General features: G+C 40.5%; 1 protein-coding gene across 1 annotated transcript in view; it reads right to left on the bottom strand.

The window, feature by feature from the left end:
- PPM1H (protein phosphatase, Mg2+/Mn2+ dependent 1H) overlaps positions 1-21,406 on the bottom strand; it is a 317,942-nt gene that overhangs the window by 78,600 nt on the left and 217,936 nt on the right. The window contains exons 5-6 of the mRNA XM_036760023.1: positions 20,993-21,077; positions 341-459 (exon numbers count right to left, since the gene is read on the bottom strand). Of these exons, the coding sequence (XP_036615918.1) occupies positions 341-459; positions 20,993-21,077 (204 nt within the window). The remainder of the gene's footprint in view (positions 1-340; positions 460-20,992; positions 21,078-21,406) is intronic.

The raw sequence follows: 21,406 nt of genomic DNA, 5'->3' as shown, positions 1-21,406 counted from the left end.
GGACTCAAACCCCCCCAAAGAGGTCAACGGAGACAACAGCACTTGGGGTGGTTCAATCTTGGTACCTAAGAGGTGGCAGAAGAGGGCATCCGGGGGTGGGGAGCCTGAGGCCTCGAGGCCCTCTAGGTCCTCAGGTACAGAAAGGGGCACTTGAGGACCTAGAAGGCCACACCTGGCCTCAAGGCCGCAGGCTCCCCATCCCTGGTGTAGCCCCGTTTCCTTTACTACATAGACATCTGCAAATTCCTGTCTCTTCTTCCTCATCCAACCCGCTGCATAAATGGATTTTTTTTTTGAAGATGCCTCCTTTACTCCTACCAAGGAGGGGAGGTGTTCTTACCAGCCTGTCATATTGAAGTCCCTGTAGAGCATCTTCTTTCCAAGTTCTTTTCTCTGTACTCTCCTTGGAAACTCCAAATGTGTGAACTCATTTCCCAGCAAGTGAGGCTGCATGAAAGCCTAATAGTTGGGAAGGAGAAAAGGAGAAGGAAAAAAAAAAACACAAACCTCACATTTAGGGCATGAAACAACACTCGATGAATGTTTTACAAATCCAGGCAGATGCTTAAAGAAACAACAAACCCAAAACTTTTTTTTTCCCCCAAGAAAGGAAAAAAGGTTTTAGAAATTGAGCGCTCTCAGAAAAGCACTCTGTGAAATCATAAATGTATGCAAGTTAAGGAAAAGCAATTTGACTCTTCAATCGGTGCTAAGGAATACAAGAGCACATGTGTTTTAGCAGGGCCTGAGATGAATATTCCAAAGCGCTCCCCAGTCCTACTGATTATTATTTTGATATTTAAACTGCTTAAATATTTCTTTTTTAAAAATTCAATCTAACTTTTTTTCAATTAACAAAAATTTATTTTTTCTCCCTCCCATACCTCCATCCATTGGGGGGGGGGGAGAGAAAGAAAATAAAAACTCTCATCATAACAAATATGCACATTCAAGCAAAAAACAAACTTCCACACTGGCCGTGTCTTGTTGCTTAGATATTTCCATTTTAAAAATTCAATCCATTTTTTTCAATGAACAAAAATCTATTTTTTCTTCCTTTCATTCTTCCATCCAGTGCAGGGGGTGGGGGAGAAAATCAAAACTCTCATCAAAATGAATATTCGTAGTTAAGCAAAACAAATCCCCACATTGTCCATGTGCAAAAAATGTATGTCTCATTGTGTACCTTAAGGCCCTCACCTCTCGGTCAGGAAGTGGATAGCAAGGTTCATTGTCTGTCCTCTGGGCTCAGTTGTTACCCTATCTCTAAAATAGGGTGACTGGATTAGATAGCCTTGTCTCTTCCGGGTGTCAATCTACGAAATCTGAGGCAATTTCCAGCCTCTGCCCAGTACATTACTGAGCTACAAGAGATTCACATTTGGGGTGTAAACCTTGACCCTCCTATAACAATCTCCTTCTTCTCATCCTTCTCCAAGGGAGAAAAAAGGGCAGGAAAGGCAACCCTGACCTTTTTCTCCTTGGCTTTGTGGGGCTCTGGGCAAGCTGTCTACACAGAATTAACACTGCATCTTACCATGTGTCTGCATATTTATTACCCAATAAATACAATGGACTAGTGATGCAGGCTGGGGCTGGAGACACCAGGCAGGAACTTTCTATTGGAGCTTCTCCATCCCGCTCAGCGGTAATTTGATCATGTATGTGCAGGGCCATACGGGAGCAGATGGTCTCTTCCTCCCCCCCCGCCCCCAATCTCTGTTCACAGTACAAAGTCTTGAACAAACAGCCACTTAGGGAATTATTCTGAGACAAACAGACTCACTGTCACATTCCAAATTCAAACCCAGCTATCCATTGAGGTGAAATGCTTATGTGCTGGCTTTTGTACCCCCCATAAATACCTGCATCATTGCTTATTCCCTCCTTAGATAGAAGCGGCTCATGTTTACTAATTGGCTGGGTGGAGTATCTTAGGGCTTTTCTGCTGTTCTTTGCAGGGGCCTTGCAAGGAGCCAAAAGATGAACGGCCTAGGATGGGGATGGTGTCTTTAACTGAGTAGAAAATGAGCCTCTTCAATCGTGGCAGATTTCTGAGTAACCTCCACAGGGACATAGGATGGGCATAGGCACATGTGGATAGGCAGCATTAGCTTGGAAGCCATTACTTATTACTGGTGTGTTGAGAGTCAGCTCTCGCAAGCCATACTTGAAATAGAGAGCTAGGCTGGTTACAAACTCCTGAGTCTGGAGTGGGGGGCAGATATCTTGGGGTCTGAGAATCACTCCTCATCTGGCAGTAGTTTTAGGAGCTCTCAGATGGGGGGTGCTATGGTGAAGTTGACTGAGGCTTGGGGCTGCTGCTCATGATCAATAGCCTAATTTTTAGGCTTAAAAGACACTTGAGGGGATTCAAGAATGGGCTGTTTCTCAAGAATATTTAGGCTATATGGATCCTGATTTCTTTGGTTATGCTGATGGGAGAGGCTACCCCCTGGGGAAGTCCCAGGTTCAATCTAAAGCCAAGGAAGGGTCTGAGGAATTTGGAAGAGCTCTCTAAAAATTCAATGAGTCAATCGATAAACATTTATTAAGCATTTACTGTGTGCCAGGCAATGTGCCAAGCCCAGGGGATGCAGAGAAAGGACAGTCCTTGTTCTTGAGGAGCTCAAAGTCTAATAGGAGAGATCATATGAAAACAACTAAGTACAAGATATATACAGGAAAAATTGGAGATAATCAATAGAAGGAAGGCACTTTGTTCAGTTGCTTTTCAGTTGTGTCTGACTCTTTGTGTCCACTTTTGGGGTTTTCTCAGCAAAGACACTGGCATGTTTTGCCATTTCCTTCTCCAGCTCATTTTTACAGATGAAGAAACTGAGGCAAACAGGGTGAAGTGACTTGCCCAGGGTCATGCAGCTACTAAGCGTCTGAGGCCAAATTTGAACTCATGAAGATGAGTCTTCCTGGCTTTGGGTCTGACACTCTATCCACTGACCCACTTAGCTGCTCTTTAATGATCTAATATTAACACTAACAATAAAGCATCTAGGTGGCATGGTAGATAGATCTCTGCGCCTTGCACTATATCCACTGGTGTCAGCAAAGCCATCTTATAAAAGATGAGATTTTTAGCTGGGTCTTGAAGGAAGTCAGGAATGTAGAATAGCCAGTAAAAAATGCTTGGACTCTGGAGATGTATAAAGGACAGCAAAGAGGTCAGTGTCCTCCCATGGAGAGAGTTAACAATTTGTATTCAGCTACTCCTAAACATTGGTTCATTCATTATCCGACAAGCCATTTCTTAAGTGCTTCCGATGCTCAAGGCATCATGCTAGACACTAAACACTAGATAATGCAAAGTTAACTAAAAACTTTCCCCTCTTATGCAGCTTATAACATATAGGCTGATATTTCAATGGATCAGTGATGTCACTGAAGCAGGTTCTCAACGCTGTAGACCACAACTCATCTACGACTGTCCATCCTGTGCAGTTGACACTTGTCCTGTCCTTCATAAATCTCCCACAGAGCATCCATTCAACCTTTTGGGGCCCTTCCTCATATTCTCTTGATGTTGTACAGATTCTGAGGGAGAATATCATCCGTCAGTCAGTGACCCCTTACCCTAGTTATGTAGGGGGCATCTTTATCCCCCATTTCATATTTCTCTCATAATGTTCTCTATATGCTTCTCTTATATAATTCCTTAAGTCCGCTGTATACCCTTTCACTGCCCTCTGGGTGATAACGGATCACAGATCTACACATCAGATTCTAGAAACCAAGCATCAGCTGCTATACTATACATTTCAATTTTCCACAGTCTCTACAGAGTTGAAGCTTATGGCACAGCAAGTGGATCTTGGTTTCTGAGACCTGATGCTTGCACATACCTGGTAACAAGACCAGCTGTTATAAGACAACTGGTGATTACAGCCATTGCCACTCAGGTCCATACACGTTAAAAAACAACATGATGGTGGTGGTGGCGGCGGCTGGCACCTGCCACAAGCTGGGCCTGACTCAGGCTAGTCTTCTGGCTGTTTAGGTCTCATATTGGAATGAGACAAGACAAGCATCGCTCAACAGTTAACAAAAGGAGGTTAACTTTGCCACAGCAGGGAAAGCATCTGCGACAAAGGCATTTAGTGAGGATACCTCTCTGATTCCTCTGGACATAGCCTCTTTACGTTGGTCATGTTGCTGGTCCAAGGTCAGAAGTCAGAAGGGCAGGTGGAACGCGCCTTTTGCATTCAAGCAACTAGGTGGTGAAGCAAATAGAGCATTGGGCCAGGAGTCAGGAAGACTTGAGTTCAAATCCAGCCTCACACCTTTATTGGCTACGTGACCCTGGGCAAGTCATTTAACCTTGTTTGCCTCAGTTTCCTCATCTGTCAAATGAGCTGGAAAAGGAAATGGCAAACAACTCCAAGAAAACCCCACATGGGGTCATGAAGAATGAGACGTAACTGAAAAATTACTCAACAATGACAAAATTCAGGCAAACAGAAACAACCTGAAGCAATCTCTTTAGCCAATCAAGTCTCAAAGAAAGTTTTAATACCTCTCAAGAGACAAGGGAAAGACCCTAGAAAATACTGTTTCCTATCATAGAGCCAAAAAGGTTGAAGTCGACAACCCTGGGAGATACCACTCCACGTTAGCTCAGGATGCAAGCAAAGGATGTGTTATGATGTAGTCCACGTCCTTCAGAGTTGTTCTAAGTCAAATTTAGTTTGCTTAAAAAATATCTCAGTTCTCACTCAAGAGAATTTTTCATCATAAAAGAAGCCTCATTGCCCTCTTATTGTTCAACTGAACTTTGAGAACAGGCGCAAGCCCCAGGAAGGGGTTCAAATGGGCCCAGGTTTTGCTTCCAATGTGGTTTCCCCAGCAGGTGGAGTGGACAACCCAAGGACAAATGGTTTTTGGAAGGTGTCTGGAGGCTTCTTCCCAGCCTTTCCCTAGCATCCAGGTGTTGATGTGGCTTCACCAGTCAAAGCTTGCCTGAAGCAACATTCTAATCAGTATATTGCAAGAAAGACCCCATTTGGTGATGTTTTTTCTTCTTCTCTATTCCCTGCTTGCAAGAAAGCGACTGAATTAAGCCTCTAAGATCCAGGTAATTTTTGAGGCATATTCCACAGCAGTACTCCAGGCCTGGGAAAGTTAAATTTGTCATCTCCCACCATCCATATGAAAAACATGAAATGGTTCCCAGAGTGGGTCGACGTATACTCCCTAGGCATCTTTAATGGTTGACACAGGCATATTAGAAATCGGGGAAATGAAAGAACAGTCTTTTGTAAAAAGGGAAAAGTAGTAAAACTTCATTTAGTATCTAATGTTTTGTCTTTTATTATACTTGTCTGTATTAATAACAATTATTTCTGGTTACGATGTCAACACAGAAGCTTGTAGAGGAACCCAGCTCTCTCACATACACTCTAATAAATATATCTAAAAGGGAGAAAGAAAAACCACCCAACGGAAATAGCAGTAGTGTCTCCATCGAGAACAGGACTGCACAAGAAGACAGCCACAAGCACCAGAGAGGCTGCTCAAAGAAGGATTTAGACAGGGATGGAGGAAGCCAGCATGAGCTCTGAGAATTAAGGGCAGAAGCCAGAGGCATCTCAGCGTGGCTTATCAAAGTAGCAGAGCAGGATGGAGACAATCCCTAAAACAGGATGGAACAATTAATGAGTACACAGAGTGAGAGAAAGAGAAAAGACCAGTTCAACAGCTGGGTACATATGTATTCAAGGTGACTAAGGCTGGAGACAAATGTGATCTTCAGCATCTGACTGGGGCCTGTAGGGAATTAGTCAACCTCCAGTGGGGGAGTGTTTAAGGGGGAAGAGACAGCGATAGGGATAGGTCAATACCTATATTGGGCTGACAGAGGAGGCAGAAGCCAGGGATTGTGTCAGATGGTACACCTAAGTCCTGGCCACTACATCCAGACATCTACAAGGAGTGACACAAAGTACAAATGACAGAAGAAACAGGGCCTGCCCAGCCCATCCAAGAGTTTGGGATTAGACAGAGCCTGACCCTGGTACAAAGACCCAATTCAGAAACTATGGCTGGAGATAGGAGCAGACAGAAGAAATCAGCAAATACAGTGAGGGGAATACTGTGAGTTAAGAGAGGCCTTAAAGGTTAACCCAAAAGAGGACAGTAAACTTACAAGTTTAAATAACCTTAGATAAAGGAATGCATTGGCCAGCCACAAGGACTCCAAGAGTGGCTGGATGAAATGAAAAAAACAAAACAAAACCAACTCAAATTAGCACTGTAGAGGGGGAAAAATGGAAGACTAAATAACTTAGAACAGAAGGTAGAAAACCTTACTGAAGTAAGTGGACTCCCTGAAAAACATAATGAGGCAATAAGAAATTAATGACCCCAGGTGAAAAAAAGAAATAGTGGAACAAAATCAAAAGACGAAAGGAAAAAAAAGTTTAAAAAAGTGAGGTTATCAACTATTGAAAGGGAAACAGGTTGAGAAGAGACAGTTTAAGAATCATCAAGATTTCCTGAAAATTGTGTTCTAACAAATACACCTGAATACTGTATTTCAAGAAATTATAAAAGAAAGCTGCCTACATCTAACACAATTGGAGGGCAAAGTGAGGATAGGAAGAATACATTTTCTCTAAAATGTATGTCTAGAAAACTATACTGGAATATAAAATCAGGATCTTAAGAGTGGCATGAAATCTTGGTGTCCATCCAAGCTGATGTCTACTTAGCTTAGAAAGTCAATGTAGCAATTAAATTATAAATTATAAACCATAAAGTGCTCTCTCTATATGCACACACAAGGGGCCGCTAGGTGATGCAGTTGGATAAAGCACCAGGTCTGGAGTCAGGAGGACCAGAGTTCAAATCTGACTTCAGATTCTTAGTAGCTGTGTGACCCTGGGCAAGTCACTTAACCCTTTTGCCTCAGTTTCCTCTTCTGTCAAATGAGCAGGAGAAGGAAATGGTAAACTACTCCAATATCTTTGCCAAGAAAACTTTGATGGGGTCACAAAGAATCAGACATGGCTAAAAATGACTGAATAAAAACGTGTGTGTATATATACATACACAGTCTATATCTGTAAAACTCTTGTAAAACTACCTTATGATCAATCTATAAAATACTAGTAAAAGAATTATGAAATATTTTTATCCAATAAGAATGTTCTTACTCTAACAGTAATTTAGTTCTTTTCTCCATTCATTAAGAGAGAATGCAGTTGCAGTAGAAAGAAAAGATCCATGGATTTGGGGCCAGAAGGCTTGGGTTCAAATCCTGATTTAGCTACTTTCTTCCTGGGTGACCTTGGGGACAAAGTCACTTCACTCTTTAGGACTCAGTTTCTTTACCTGTAAAATAGGAGAGGGGCTGGGTTGGACTAGATCATGGGTATATGTGGGATCCTGCTTGAACTGGCTCTCAGAGCTAACTGTTTAATTTTCAATGTGAACATTTACAACCTTGGAAACTAGCAAATTCTACAAATCAGGGCTTGATTTATTGTTTTGTTGAGTATCCAGACTTAAGACAGTGATGGAGGAAATTTTAATAATGCAGATTAAACTTAAAAGTCTGTCATGTATATAAGCTCTGTGCCCTCCCTTCTTCCTACCCCCACCAGCTGGTTGTTAAAACATTTAAACATCTCTGGCCTAAATGACCCTATAGTCTCTTCCAGCTCCAAAAGGTATAGAAACTGGCATATTTTATCAGCTTGGCTTTGATAAATATGTCCTTCCAATACATGATGCAAAGAAACATGCCTATCTAGGATATGTGGCTCTTCCAGACTTTACTTTTGCTTTCGTTCCATCTTGGGCTTTCAGAAACGCTGCCCCTCTTCCCTGGACCTTTCAAAGGGTCCGAACACATCCCTGCTCTCACAACAGAAAACTCCAGGCAGGCACTGCGGAAGCTGCTGTGGTTAATCATCGAGGGCGTGTTTTTAAGTGAGCTTTTCATTCACAGGTATAGAGCTGGAAGGGATCTCTGTGGCCCAGGAAGGTGAGTTAAGCTAATGAGAGTATCTGTATAAGTAGGTTACTTGGTAACTCTAATAGTTTAAAAATTATGTAGGAAAAAATTTATCTCCAAAAAAAAAATTTATCTACAAAATCCAGGGGTGTCAAATGAGTATTTCTCCAAGTCTGTCTGTAGATCTTTTTTTTGAGCAAAATGTTTAAACTACTCATGGGCACCCTGTGTGTGAGGTGGGTTGTCTTGAAGGTAAGAAGTCAGGATCTCTAAAGAGTCATTTCTATACTTCTGCTAAGTCTCAGAACACCATCATCATGTTCTTCATCATCATAACTGACCTTTATAAATTAATTTTAAAAATGTATAATTTAAAAACTCTGACATTTAGGCACTGCACTTAATAATTATATATATGTGATATATATATAATTATATATTATAATTATAATACATAATATATATACAATAAGTAAATAAAAAATAAAATAAAAATAAATAAATAAAGCTGCACTTTATAATTATTATCTCATTTGGTCCTCACAACAACGCGGGAGGGGGTAGGTGCTACTAATCAGACCCAGCCTAAAACCTAAGAATCCCTCTTTAATCAACAGCAACACAAAACAGGAGCCCTTCAATCACTCATCATCACTGATTCAACCATGAACTGATGCCCTGTTCTGTGTTTACCAAAGTCTAGTTGGTAGCACAGAGAGAGCACAGCGTAGTATCTATATCCCTCCCTTACCACATGCCTACTCACAGAATTCTGCTTTAATGATCAATTTTGTTTCAGGGGTGCCTAACTCTGTGAACCTCATCTGAAGTTTTCTCGGCAAAGATACTGGAGTGGTTTGCTATTTCCTTCTCCATCTTATCTTACAGATGAGGAAACTGAGGCAAACAGGGTTAAGTGACTTGCCCAGGATCACACAGCAAGTAAGCATCTGAAGCCATATTTGAACTCAAGAAGATGAGTCTTCCTGACTTCAGGTCTGACACTCTATCCACTGACCCACCTAGCTGCTGCTCTTTAATGACCAATACTAACATTAATAATAAAGCAGCTAGGTGGTACGGTAGATTGATCTCTGAGCCAGGAGTCAGAAAGACCAGAGTTCAAATATGGCTTCAGATGCTTACTTGCTGTGCGATCCCAGGCAAGTCATTTAACCCTGTTTGCCTCAGTTTCCTCATTTGTAAAATGAGTTGGAGAAGGAAATGGCAAACCGCTCCAGTATCTTTGCCAACAAAACCCCAAATGAGGTCATGAAGAGTCAGACACAACAGGAAAGCAACAAAAAAAATGAACTGATATCTATTTTTCATTCAATGGGCTACGTTTCACTATCATGGACAGCTTCTCTGTAGAGTAGGTACTACACACACACACACACACACACACTCTCTCTCTCTCAGATGATGATAAGAGAAAGAGGACAACATGTGTTGGAATCATTATTCTAGGGCAACCATGGTTGGTTTCAAAGGTTCAAGAGGCCAGCTTTTATTTTCTTCCTAGTTTGAACCCACAGCTCAGGAATTTCAGATCTTTCTCCAAAATCAAGGACAACTACTTCAGAATTAGATGAAAAAGTTCACAGTCCAAAGTAAGCGTGGCAGTTCTTCTCCGTGGCCGTACCGTACACTCTCTCGCACCCTGGGCGGCAGACCGGCCAACTCCAACTCTCTCTTCTTGCTACCTTATCCCCCAGCTCCATCTCCTTCTCTGCCCAGGAAGTGTTATTCATGAAACGGTTATTTAGGGGTAAGTGATGTGGGCACATATGGGTGAAAAAGAGGGTTCCTGGATGAGGTCCAAGAATATGTCTTGATTTTCTCTAATGAAATAAGTAGAAATAGGGCTTATGTTATATGTGGTGGGGGGTTTTGTTTTGTTTTTGACCTTACCACTGACTTTTTCTAAGTAGGAAGGTGATAGGAAGGTAATGTTGGCCTTGTAGGCAAGAACACTGATGTTCAATCTGATCCTCTGATCCATAATGGCTGTATACCCTAGTCATAACCTCCTGGGGGTAGAGGCAACTCTTGCTTTGTTTCTTTTTTTTTTTTGAGGGAGGTAATTGGGGTTAAGTGACTTGCCCAACATCACACAGCTAGTAAGTATGTCAAGTGTCTGAGGCCGGATTTGAACTCAGGTCCTCCTGACTCCAGGGCCAGTACTCTACTCGCTGCACCACCTAGCTGCCCCAGTATAGGCAATTCTTTAAGGGAAAGGAACAAGAATTCATTAAAAGCACCTACTATGTGCCAGGCACTGTGCTTTACAAATATTATCTCATTTGATTCCCACAACAACTCTGTGGGGTCAGTGCTATTATTATCATCTCTATTTTACAGTTCAAGCAGGCAAAGGGTAAGTGACTTGCCCAGGGTCATACAGCTAGCATCTGAGTATTCCTGATTCCAGGCCTAGGGCTCTATCCACTGTACCCACCTAGCTGGCTCTAACAATTGCAGGGAAGGCGGTCTATCTATATTGGTAGAGAGAGCTTCCTTACTGAGGAATTCCTCCTTTACTAATTAAATTATAGGTTCAGTCCCTTTCCCAAAGGGCCAGGTATACTCGTCTGGCTTCTCTCATATTCTACTCCTGTAGGTTTTAATATTCACCCCTGAATTGGTGAGTCTGGTCTCCATGATCTCAGTTATCTCTGTCTTCAAAGAATCATAATTAAGCATGTTACATCTTCTGCCTCGATAGAGGACTGATACAGGAAATGTCTACTTGAACAGTATTTCTATGTCTTTGGAGAAGCCAAAACAAAAGATATTATCTCACCCAAGGTGTCTTAACAGAGCAATGTTAAATTCAGTGCCAGGAAAAAAAAATGTTTTCCTCGCTGACGAATGTGGAAATAAGTTGTGGTGGTAATGCAAGCAAAAGCGGTGGTTCTGGCCTCAGAGGGCATGGGTTCAAAGGCCAGGGCTGTTGCTTATTGTTAATGAGAACTTGGACAAGTCGGTTAACCGCTCCAGGCCTCAATTTCCCTCTTCTGTTAAAAAAAGAGGGTTAGACTCGGTGATTTCTAAGGTGATTTCTTTCTAGCTCTAAGTCTTAGAGTATGATAATAATTACAGCAACAAAAACTGGAAAAAAAGAATAGAAAAAAGTTCAGAAGGGGCAAGATAGTTTTGTTACTACTTGGTTAAAATGAATATGTAGGGGCAGCTAGGTGGCACAGTGAACAGAACTCGGGCCCTGGAGTGAGGAGGACCTGAGTTCAAATCCCACCTCAGACACTTGACACACTAGCTGTGACTTGGACAAGTCACTTAACCTCAACCGCCCTGTCTTCCCCCCTCTAACATTTTCTTTAAATAAAAAAATAAAATGAATATGTATTAAAATAATAAAAGTTTATGGTTTTTGCTATTATAGAATTAAATACTTATGTTTGTTGGTGGCTAAATTTATGCTAATAAAGAAAATGGAAAATTTTCACATAAACCAATATTATTCTTCTTGTCAGATGATATAGTTCCCCTTTTCATCTTTTGCTTGATAACTCAGGGATAAATTCAGAATTCAAGTCTAGTAATGAACCGCCAGGTACCTAGTAATATCTGTATTTCTGCTCCTTTTTTGGTTGGTATTAATTTTTATTGTTTGATTTTATAAGGTATCTCAAATTATTTTTGGAAATTATATTTTGGAAATAGAAGAGAATCAAATCCTAAATAACTCCAAGAACTCAATAAACAAAATATAGACATTTTAAAGTAAGTGGGAGTTTCCATAAAAGGGCACACTTAAAAGGTTCCACAAATAGAATTAAGTATTTATTAGGTACATATAGGTAGTGAATACATAAAATGCATAAAGGAGATACAGGGTTTAAAAGGAAGACACCAGCATCTGGGGGCAGGAGGTATGAAAGGACACTGGCTGCCCCCCTTCTCTTAAGTTCTTCAGGATTCATATTAGGCAATATTTTAGTTTACAGTCACTTTTGTTAACTATCGATTCTGAAACAATTGCTTTTCTCCCTTACCAAAGGCCTAACCACTTTCTTTGAAGAAAATGGACAACTTTGTTCTCCCTAAAAATGGAATAAGGGTGGCCAACCTCAAAAGTATGGGTTTACTTTGGCTACAAGAAGACAGGACTCCTTGGAAAAGACCCTGATGTTGGGAAAGATTGAAGGCAAAAGGCAAATGGGATGGCAGAGGATGAGATGGATAGATAAGGGTCATGGAAGCAATGAACATGAGCTTGGATAGATTTCAGGAGACAGTGAAGAACAGAAGGGCCTGGTGTGCTATGATCCATGGGGTCATGAAGAGTTGAATGAGACTCAACAACCACCACAAAGATGAGAGGCCCCTGACTGAGAGACTTCACATAGAAAGAAGTCTTTTTATTATTTTCATTAATGGAATTAACTCACGAGTTCTCCTTTGACCAGGCAGATTTAGGATATGGATCCTTAACATAGGGTCTTTGGATAGATTTCCAAAGGTTCCTGGACTGAGTTGGGGAAAAAAAAATCTTTATTTTCACTAACATCTAACTAAAACTTAGCATTCCCTTCAATTATAAATGAGGCAACAAACCACAGTACCATTAGTGCTACCTGTGACTCTTGTCATCAATAGAAATCATACATATTTTCAAAACACATCATTGCTGTTGCTGTATTTCGAGAGCTATCTTGAAATACAGTTTGGGCTCAACACTACTTCAAAATTACCGTGATGACCATTTTCTTGTCTAGAGATTATATTTTAATACAACTGGTTTCCTTTGCAATCCTATATATTTAATTTTATGCATTTTAAAAACATTATTCTGAAAAGGAATAAAAAGGCTTTGCCAGACTACCAGAGGAGTCCAGGACACACAAAAAGGTTAAAGGTTAAGAAGCCCAGCCTGAGAGAAAACCTTTGAAGAAGGATTGGGTAGTTTTAGGAAGATGATTCTCTAGGACATACTGAACTTTTTAGTTACTATTATAGTGAGGCTGTTAGCTAAACTCTGAACCTTTGTTCAGTCTCGAGGGTGGAATGTTGTCTATTGTTGGAAAATATATAAAAAGTAACTTCAAAATGTCTGAAGAGTTTTCTACCAAGTTTTGGACCTCTCGCTAAGCAGAATATGCTTTAGAAATCATTTAATCTAAATTAATAAAACTGCTTCTGGCAGGCTTGTGCCTAAAACAGAGAGAGGAGAATTTTCTTCCACTTGGGAAAGGCCTCACATAGAAACAAGCATTGAGCTAAGCCTTGAAAGAAACCAAGGATTCTGAGGGGCTGAAGTGAGAAAGATAAACTTTCCTATGTTTCAAATCCCTCCACTTAAATGGAGTTTAACATAATGAGTGTTTCCGATCTTTCAACCAGGGACTTCAAAAATAAATTAGGTAACAGGCACTGAGGTCCCCATCCTGCATGTCCTCTTAGGAAAAGAAGGATCCGTCACATTAAGGCAGAGGAGGAATTAGAATATTTTCAGTTCAAGATGATTCATGGGCATAGAAAGTCTAAGGTCACAAATGAAATATAATGAGCAATATTGGTGAAACTACCAGCAGACTAACGTTCAGATGAGGGCTCTCCCTGAGAGCCAGGGCTGAATGCTTGATTTACGAGATCATACTTTTACAAAAAAAAAATCCTCATATTTCTGACTTTGAGAAAAATGAAAGGAGAAATGTAAAACTCGGGAAGTCTAAGGTATAACATGGGCAGGACTTTCCTATTATGGGATCACTCCTAATTTGAATCTAAAAAACCTTAAGATTTCAAGAACGTGCTTAGGAACTTTCTAAATTTCTGCATGTAACTGTGTAGGTCAACATGGAAACTTACACATCATTAAAAAAAAAAACCACATGGGACCACATGAGATAGCCATAACTTCAATGGCCAGATCTGTCAATTCTGCTGCCATTTCTACATCCGGACACTTTTTGCTTTCTTCTGTTAAATCAGAGAAAGAGTACGTGTTCACAAAGGTAACAAAAAACACCTGTCTTCAGCTTGATATCCCCTTTTCCCATACATAGGCACATCCTTTATTTTTATTCCATGTATGAAAAGTGAAAATAGCAAACTCTGTGTAAAGCCATACACCTATCCCTTACCACAGAACTGGCAGAAAACAAAGGCTGGAATATTTTTGGGGGGCAGGATCAAAACAAGGGCTGCCCAAGGGGAACCTCTTCTTGGAACATTACCATGCTCTAAAAATCCAGAAAAACAGGACTCACGGTAGATATGAAAAAGGTATCTGTTGGTTTTTCCCCCATTGCCTTTTTATTGGAATATTTTTAGACTTGCGCAGTTTTATGGAATGGAAGAAAGGGGGGGGAGAAGAGGGATTGCGGTGGGGGACACAAAAAGTGGAGTCTAATCTTCCATCACACTGTGAACTGCTCTTTTAAGAGCAAAGAGAAGATAAAGCTCTGCCATCACGCCTCCTGATTGAAGCCAGGCTCACTCAGTTTAACAACTATCTCTCAAGGTTAAGTGGAACGTAGGGAGGAGGCCAGTTCATCTCGCGACTACACTCCATCTTTAAAGCAGGGTTCGGGCTTAAGGGACCCTCTTCCTAAGTCACTACTGAGCATGAAGAATCACAGAGAGCTAAGAGGCTGACTCGTGGCTGCTCTCTTGAAGCCCTTTCCGGGACCCGGCTCTGGGAAAAACAGGAAGACAACAAAATTGTTTTACAGACACAGAATCTAAAACCGTACTTCTGAGGACACTGCAAGGAACCACTTCAGATGACGTTACACTTATGTGTATTAAATGTGCATGTGAAACCAACTTTCATCTGTTCTGTACACTGGCCTTGATGAAAAACAGCTGCAGGCTCGGATTATTCTGCTGGGATGGAAGCACTCTTTGGAGCTTGATGATACTGGCACATCTTAATGTAATCAAATCAGAGTTTATAAATATGTCTCAACCCAACAGACGAAAGCCATTACTTTCCCACCTCAGAGCTATCAAAGCGCCCAGACTAGGGACTGGGTCCCGACTGTCACCTTGAAACAGAGACAGGTGAGGTTTAAGTCATGTTCTTCAATGGGCACATAAAACACTACAAAACCAGATGGGGGTAAGCCCAATATAACTAAAGGCCGTAGGCCAGGACTAATTATTTCTCCAGAGTTGTTTCTTGCCTCTGCAAAGTCATGGTTCTGTTAAAGGAGAAAAAAAAAAAACCTCCTTTGGTCTAGCTTGTTGGGTGACCTCAAAATATATTATTACTTGATCAATGTGGGGAGATGAGAAATAATAGTCTTTCTTCTCTCCTTCCTTCCTCTTTCTTTCTTCCTTCCTCCAGGTACAGTCGCATACACTTATAATACGAGCTACTGGAGACTGGAGGATCTCCTGAGCTAGAGAATTCTGAGCTGCCATGGGCTAAGATAATTGGGTTCCTGTCCTAAATTTGGCATTAATGTAGTGAGCTCCTGGGGGAAAGGGGAAATGGGAAAATTGGAAATGCAGCAGGTCAAAGCTCCTAATAAGTAGAGGGATTGGCTGGGCCCATGAATAGCCCCTTTATTCAAGCCTGGGTGAGATGGGAAGACCTAGTCTTTTTTTTTAAGGGGGGTGAGGGAGAAGGAAAGATAAAAAAAGAAGGAAAGGACAGAAACAAAAAAAAGTGATTTGTCAGTCTTTTTGTGGTGGCTGAGAATTGGAAATTGAAGGGGATACCCATCAATTGGAGACTGGCTAAACAAGCTGTGGTTTATGATTGTGATGGAATATTATTGTACTGTAAGAAATGACAAGCAGGATGGAAACCTGGAAAGACTTACATGACCTGATGCATAGTGAAGTGAACAGAACCAGGAGAACATTGAACACAGTTAACAGCAATATTGTTTGATGAGGAACTGTGAATGACTTACTTATTCTCAGCAATACAATGAGCCCAAACAAAATCAAAGGACTCATGATAAATCATACTATCCACCTCCAGAGAAAGAACTGATGTTGTTTGAATAAAGACTGAAGCATGCTAGTTTTCACTTTCTTTCCTTGTGTCTTCTTATACAAAATGACTAATATGGAAATGTTTTACATAATTCCACATATATAATCTACATCTGACTATCGTTTTAGGGAGGGGGCATGAGAGGGAGGGAAGGCTAGAATATGGAACTAAAAAATTTAAATAAAAATATAAAAAAGAAGTGATCTGCCAAGGTGGTAAGACAATGGAAGCCCCCATGACCACACACATGCCACATTCACCAAAATGAAGTCATAATCTATAGCCTTGCTAAATTAGTCCTTTTGCCTGAAAAGCAGCTAAGATCAGACTTTCACACAGATCCAAATGGAACATCCAAGGAGGCCAGGAAACAAATTACCTTATCACATGAAATGGTTTGAAAAATTTGGATTTTGCATTCCAGGAACAACCATCACTAAGGCTTCAAAATATTCAGCTGCTGTGTGCCTCTGGGCAAATCACATTATCTCTATAAAGCCTCAGTTTCTTCATTTATTTCACTGATTCTATGCTGTGATATGATTCGTATTTTATAGATTCCATAAAATGTTGAGGTTGGATCTGATGGCCTCTAATGGGACTCTGCCAAGCTCTAAATCTATGATCTATTATGTTTCATATGCAAATTCCCTGAATTCTAAATTCCATGCGTTGTATTTTTGGCGAAATCACTAATCATTTACCCAGAGTAAGCAGTCTTTGAATTTCTGACAGTTCCCAGTAAAGGACAATTAAAAGAGAGAGAGAGAGAGAGAGAGAGAGAGAGAGAGAGAGAGAGAAAGAAATACCTGGGTATTCTGAAATCTCAACGCTATTTCCACCATGTCATAAAAATAAAATGTGATCTAATCAGTGACTAGGGAATAAATGTTTAACTTTTTAGTGGTATTTTAGTCAGACCAGTGGAGTCAAATAGGAAATTACAAATCACGGTGTGTACATTTGCTTAATGTAGCTCCAATGGCTACTCAAATGACCAAATATAGTCACTCAATCATGTGTTCATTCATTTACACTACATCCACATCCCAAACTTTGAAGACAGAGTTAGGCTTGTCATACTTAGAGTACAGTATACAGGTTCAATACAGTAATATGTCTCTGGTCCAGACTATGATATGTAATTGGATAGACAATCAAGAGCTGGTCTATTATTATATCTACTGTCATATGTGCTAGGCACCATGGTAGGTGTGCAATGTTTATGAATATTAAGCTGTGGCCAACATTATTACTTTATTAAAAATGGAAATCCGAACCCAGAGGGGTTAACTGAATTGCCTGGAGTTCTATACCTAGTGGGTGGTTGAGCTGGAAAAGAACCCACAGAAGATTCATAAGAACTGATGCAGAAGGAAGCAAGCAGAATCAGGAGAAATAATAAATCCAATGATTACAATATAAATGAAAACACCACCAAAAGGTAGCCATAGTCTGGTGAACTGTAATGACCAATCTCAGTCTTGAAGAACTGATGGTGAAGTGCTCCTCTCCTCTTAGGAGAGAGGTGGGGGGCTATAGTCACAGAATGGAGTATACACTAACTGATGCAGTCACTCAAGAGGGTGGTTTTGCTTAAACGATCTTCTTCATTAGGAAGGAGAGTTGGGGCAGCTAGATGGCACAGTGGATAGAGTACCAGCCCTGGAGTCAGGAGAATCTGAGTTCATATCTGGCCTCAGACACATACTAGCTTATGTGACCCTGGGCAAGTCACTCAAAACCCACCCCACCCCAAAAAAGAAGAGTTCATGTGCATGACTTATTCTCAACAATACAATGATCTAAGATAATCCTAAAGGACTCATGATGAAACATGCTATCTGCCTCTAGAGAAAGAACTAATAATGTTTGAATACAGACTGAAACATACTCATTTTCTTTTCTTTCTCTTCCTTCTTTCTTTCCTTCCTTCCTGTCTTTAAATCTTCTTGTACAAAATGACTAATATGGAAATGTTATACATGACTGCAAATGTATAATCTATTTCAGATTGCTTACCATATCAGGAAGGAGGGAGGGGAGGGATAGAATCTGGAACTCAAAACTTAAAAAAAATTGTTTTAACACATAACTGGGGGAAAATACTATTTTTTTAAAAAGGAGGGTTCAATGTAGGAAAAGTTTAAGGAGAAATGACCAAAATATTTAAATATTTAATATATAATACATAACAATTAAATATTTAATATAAAATATTTTAAAATATTTTCTCACTCAAAAATTTATTTTCTCTTTTACCCTCCATTGGACAAAAAAAAAAAGAAAAAGAAAAAGAAAACTCTTGCAACAAATACATACAGTAAAGCAAAACAAATTCCTACATTGACTGTGTCCAAACAATTTATGTCTCATTGTGTGTTCTCAGTCTGTCATCTCTCTGTCAGGAGGTGGATACCATGCTTTATCACAGGTCCTCTGGTTCATGGATGGTCACTGTGTTGACTGGAATTTTTATGTCTTTCCAAGTTATTGTCACATCCTATAAGCTGTTTTCCTTGTTTGCAGCCATAACATTTTATAAAACAAAATAAAAACAGAAAGAACCTAGACCAAATTTCCTTCTCATTGTTTTCGATTCTTTTAAAGTTTCTTCTTTGCTACAAACCTGCTAGCATTCCTAATGACCTCACTTATCATTATTTTATTATTTTATTTTTTTAGCAAAGATTTAGGTAGAAGAGGCAAGGACTTCTGCAACATGAATGCCCTAGTTGGACTTGACAGTTTCAAGGCACAGCCTCTTAACAAATGACCAATCCTTGTTGGAACAAAAAAGTGGAAAACCAGGATGTTTATGCATTCCATTTCTAACCGGACCAACTTACTGGCCCAACTGCTCAGAGGAGAGCGACGTGGGGATTTCTGAACAACATGGGAAGTACTCTAATCGTGGAAGAATTTAGAGTATGTCAAGTGCTTGTAGGTCTACAGATGTAGTTTCTAAACAGCCGATTCAAATATATCCATGCATGCATGTATGTATGGGCTACCCTATCTACTCCTGGAGGCAGCTAGTAGCTCAATGGATAAATGCACTAGGTCTGGAGTCAGCAAGACCTGAGTTCAAATCTGGCCTCAGGCATGTATTAGCTGTGTGACCCTGAGCAAGACACTTAACCTTTATTTGCTTCAATCCACTAGAGAAGAAAATGGAAAACCACTCCAGCGTCTTTGCCAAGAAAACCCCATAGACGGTAGGGTCCACAGGGTCACAGAGAGTCAGACCCGACTTAATGACCGAACAACCACAATATACGTCACTCAAAGTCAAAATACAAAGAAACGATAAATAATAATGACGGCTTGGATTTCTATAGTGTTTTTTGGCAAGTGCTTTACAAATATTGATCCTCACAACAACCCTGGGAGGTAGGAGCTGTTACCATCCCCATTCAACAGATGGGGAGAATGGAGCAGACAGAGGTTAAACGACTTTACCAGGATCACAAGGCTAGTAAATAAATGTCTAAGGCCATATTTCAATTCAGGTCTTCTATGCATTGTGGCGCCACCTAGCTGTACAGACAGGAAACAGCTGGTTCTATAATTTGAGAATTACTACTCAGACTAACAGCGGCGTTCCTTCTGGGAGTGTCCAAAAGAAGCCGCCCTAAAGAAATCTTTGTCCTGGGAGTTTGGGGGCAATAAAGAGCATCTTAGGAAAGAAAAATAAAATCTGAGAACAAAATAGAAAAGCTCTGAGAAATCTAATATCCCTTCACAGGGCAGTCTCCCCCTCACTATCCCTTCTCCTAAAAAAGGTTCATGGGTCAGTGCTTCAAAGGACACAAGGCAATCTGTCCCCCAGGTCTCCCCAAATGCGTCTTCCAAGTGTCAAATGAGTGGATGAAGAAAGGGTGCGTGTTAATTAATTAATGAAATTAATAATATGTGAGTTGAGAGTCAGGGAGAAGAGATTTATAGTATTAATGAGAGGGCAGAAATCTTCTCTTCCATGCTATTACTAAGAGTTCCAATGCCCTTATTTGGGTAAGAGAGTGGTGGGCCACAGGGAAGGTCTCAAATGTATAAGTTTTTTTCCCCTTCCAGCTTATAACATACTGGCCACAGATGAGAGAAAATCCTACTTCTCACGATAAGTCATCAATACTTGGTAGAGGTGTCAACTGTTCCAAGTGCTCAGGAAAACAATTTGCAATTAAATGAAAAGAGTCACTAAAGTGTCCATGACCTCTGAGCAAATTAAATGTATAAGAACCTGGGGCATGAAAGTGGGCACAGGCTATAAGGAGGTTAATGGGAGAAAGGTCCCACACATGCCTACAATATTCAGAGTATCAACTCTTGTGGCAGCAAAACGCTAGAACCAAAAATGGATGCCCTTTGATTGGGTAATGGCTAAATAAGCTGTGGTACGTGAATGTAACACAATGTTATTGTGGTGCAAGAGAAAAAATGAATTTGAGGAATTCAGAGAAACATGGTAAGACCGGAATCAAGTAACACAGAGCAAAGGAAGAAAGCAATGCCAACAGGCAGCTGAAATCGGATTAACATGCCCTGATCAAATTTAGTTCTGGAGGACAGTTCTGATAAAACGCAAATTTTTCCCTTTGGTAGAGGTGGGGGATTATAGGTACAGAATGGCGCATACACTATGAGATGTGACTGCTTTTGTCAGCCACCCAGTTTTGCTGAACTGTTTTCCTTTCTTACTAGGGAGGGTTCAATGTGGAGTATATCAGGGAATGACAGATATAAACATGCACATAGATCCCAAAGGACACTAATTTTTTTTAATATTTAAAAAAATTAAAGAAAAGGCATCGGTCACACTAATCACCATGGAGGTGGGTTGGATCACATCATTTTATGCGAAGCCAACAAGCTTTTTCCAGGCAGAAGGTGCACGAGGAAGCATTAACACCAGAAAACATCTGCCGGTTTGGGGCTCCTTGCTATATAGGCAATACATGCTCATACTCCCTTACACAAGGCGGGGGAGGGGATGCACAGAGCCTCTAGTCCCTCTGCTGAACCCAATCAAGTCTGACTCTTACCAGGTATTGCAACCGCTGGCGTTCCGTCTCTGGCGTGAATTCTGAAGACATGGGGATGATTTCTCCATTCCTAACAATGATGGCTCTGAAATGGTAAGAAAACATTATCAGCTTCCAATTTGGGCAAAAAAATCTTGTCCTGTTACAACACACAGCTTGTCTCAGACCACAGATTAAGTGAATTTAAAAAACACACAAACAACCACCACGCCACAAAACCCATTACCAAGTGACTGAGAAAATCCTCAATCTGATTAGTTTTCTTAGCATAGCAAAAAAGCCTTGCCCAGCTCGCCCTTATAGCTCACAAAATTCAGACACCCAAATGAGCTGAGAGTTATTTTAGCACTCAATGACATCTCACTGCCCAAACCCAAATGTCCATACAAGATTCTATAGCAGTGGTGCCCAAAA

The sequence above is a fragment of the Trichosurus vulpecula genome, chromosome 5 (assembly GCF_011100635.1).
Source record: "Trichosurus vulpecula isolate mTriVul1 chromosome 5, mTriVul1.pri, whole genome shotgun sequence".
In the NCBI taxonomy this organism is placed as follows: Eukaryota; Metazoa; Chordata; class Mammalia; order Diprotodontia; family Phalangeridae; genus Trichosurus; species Trichosurus vulpecula.
Note: the sequence above shows the minus strand (reverse complement) of the source record. Positions and strands in the feature narration are given on the sequence as shown.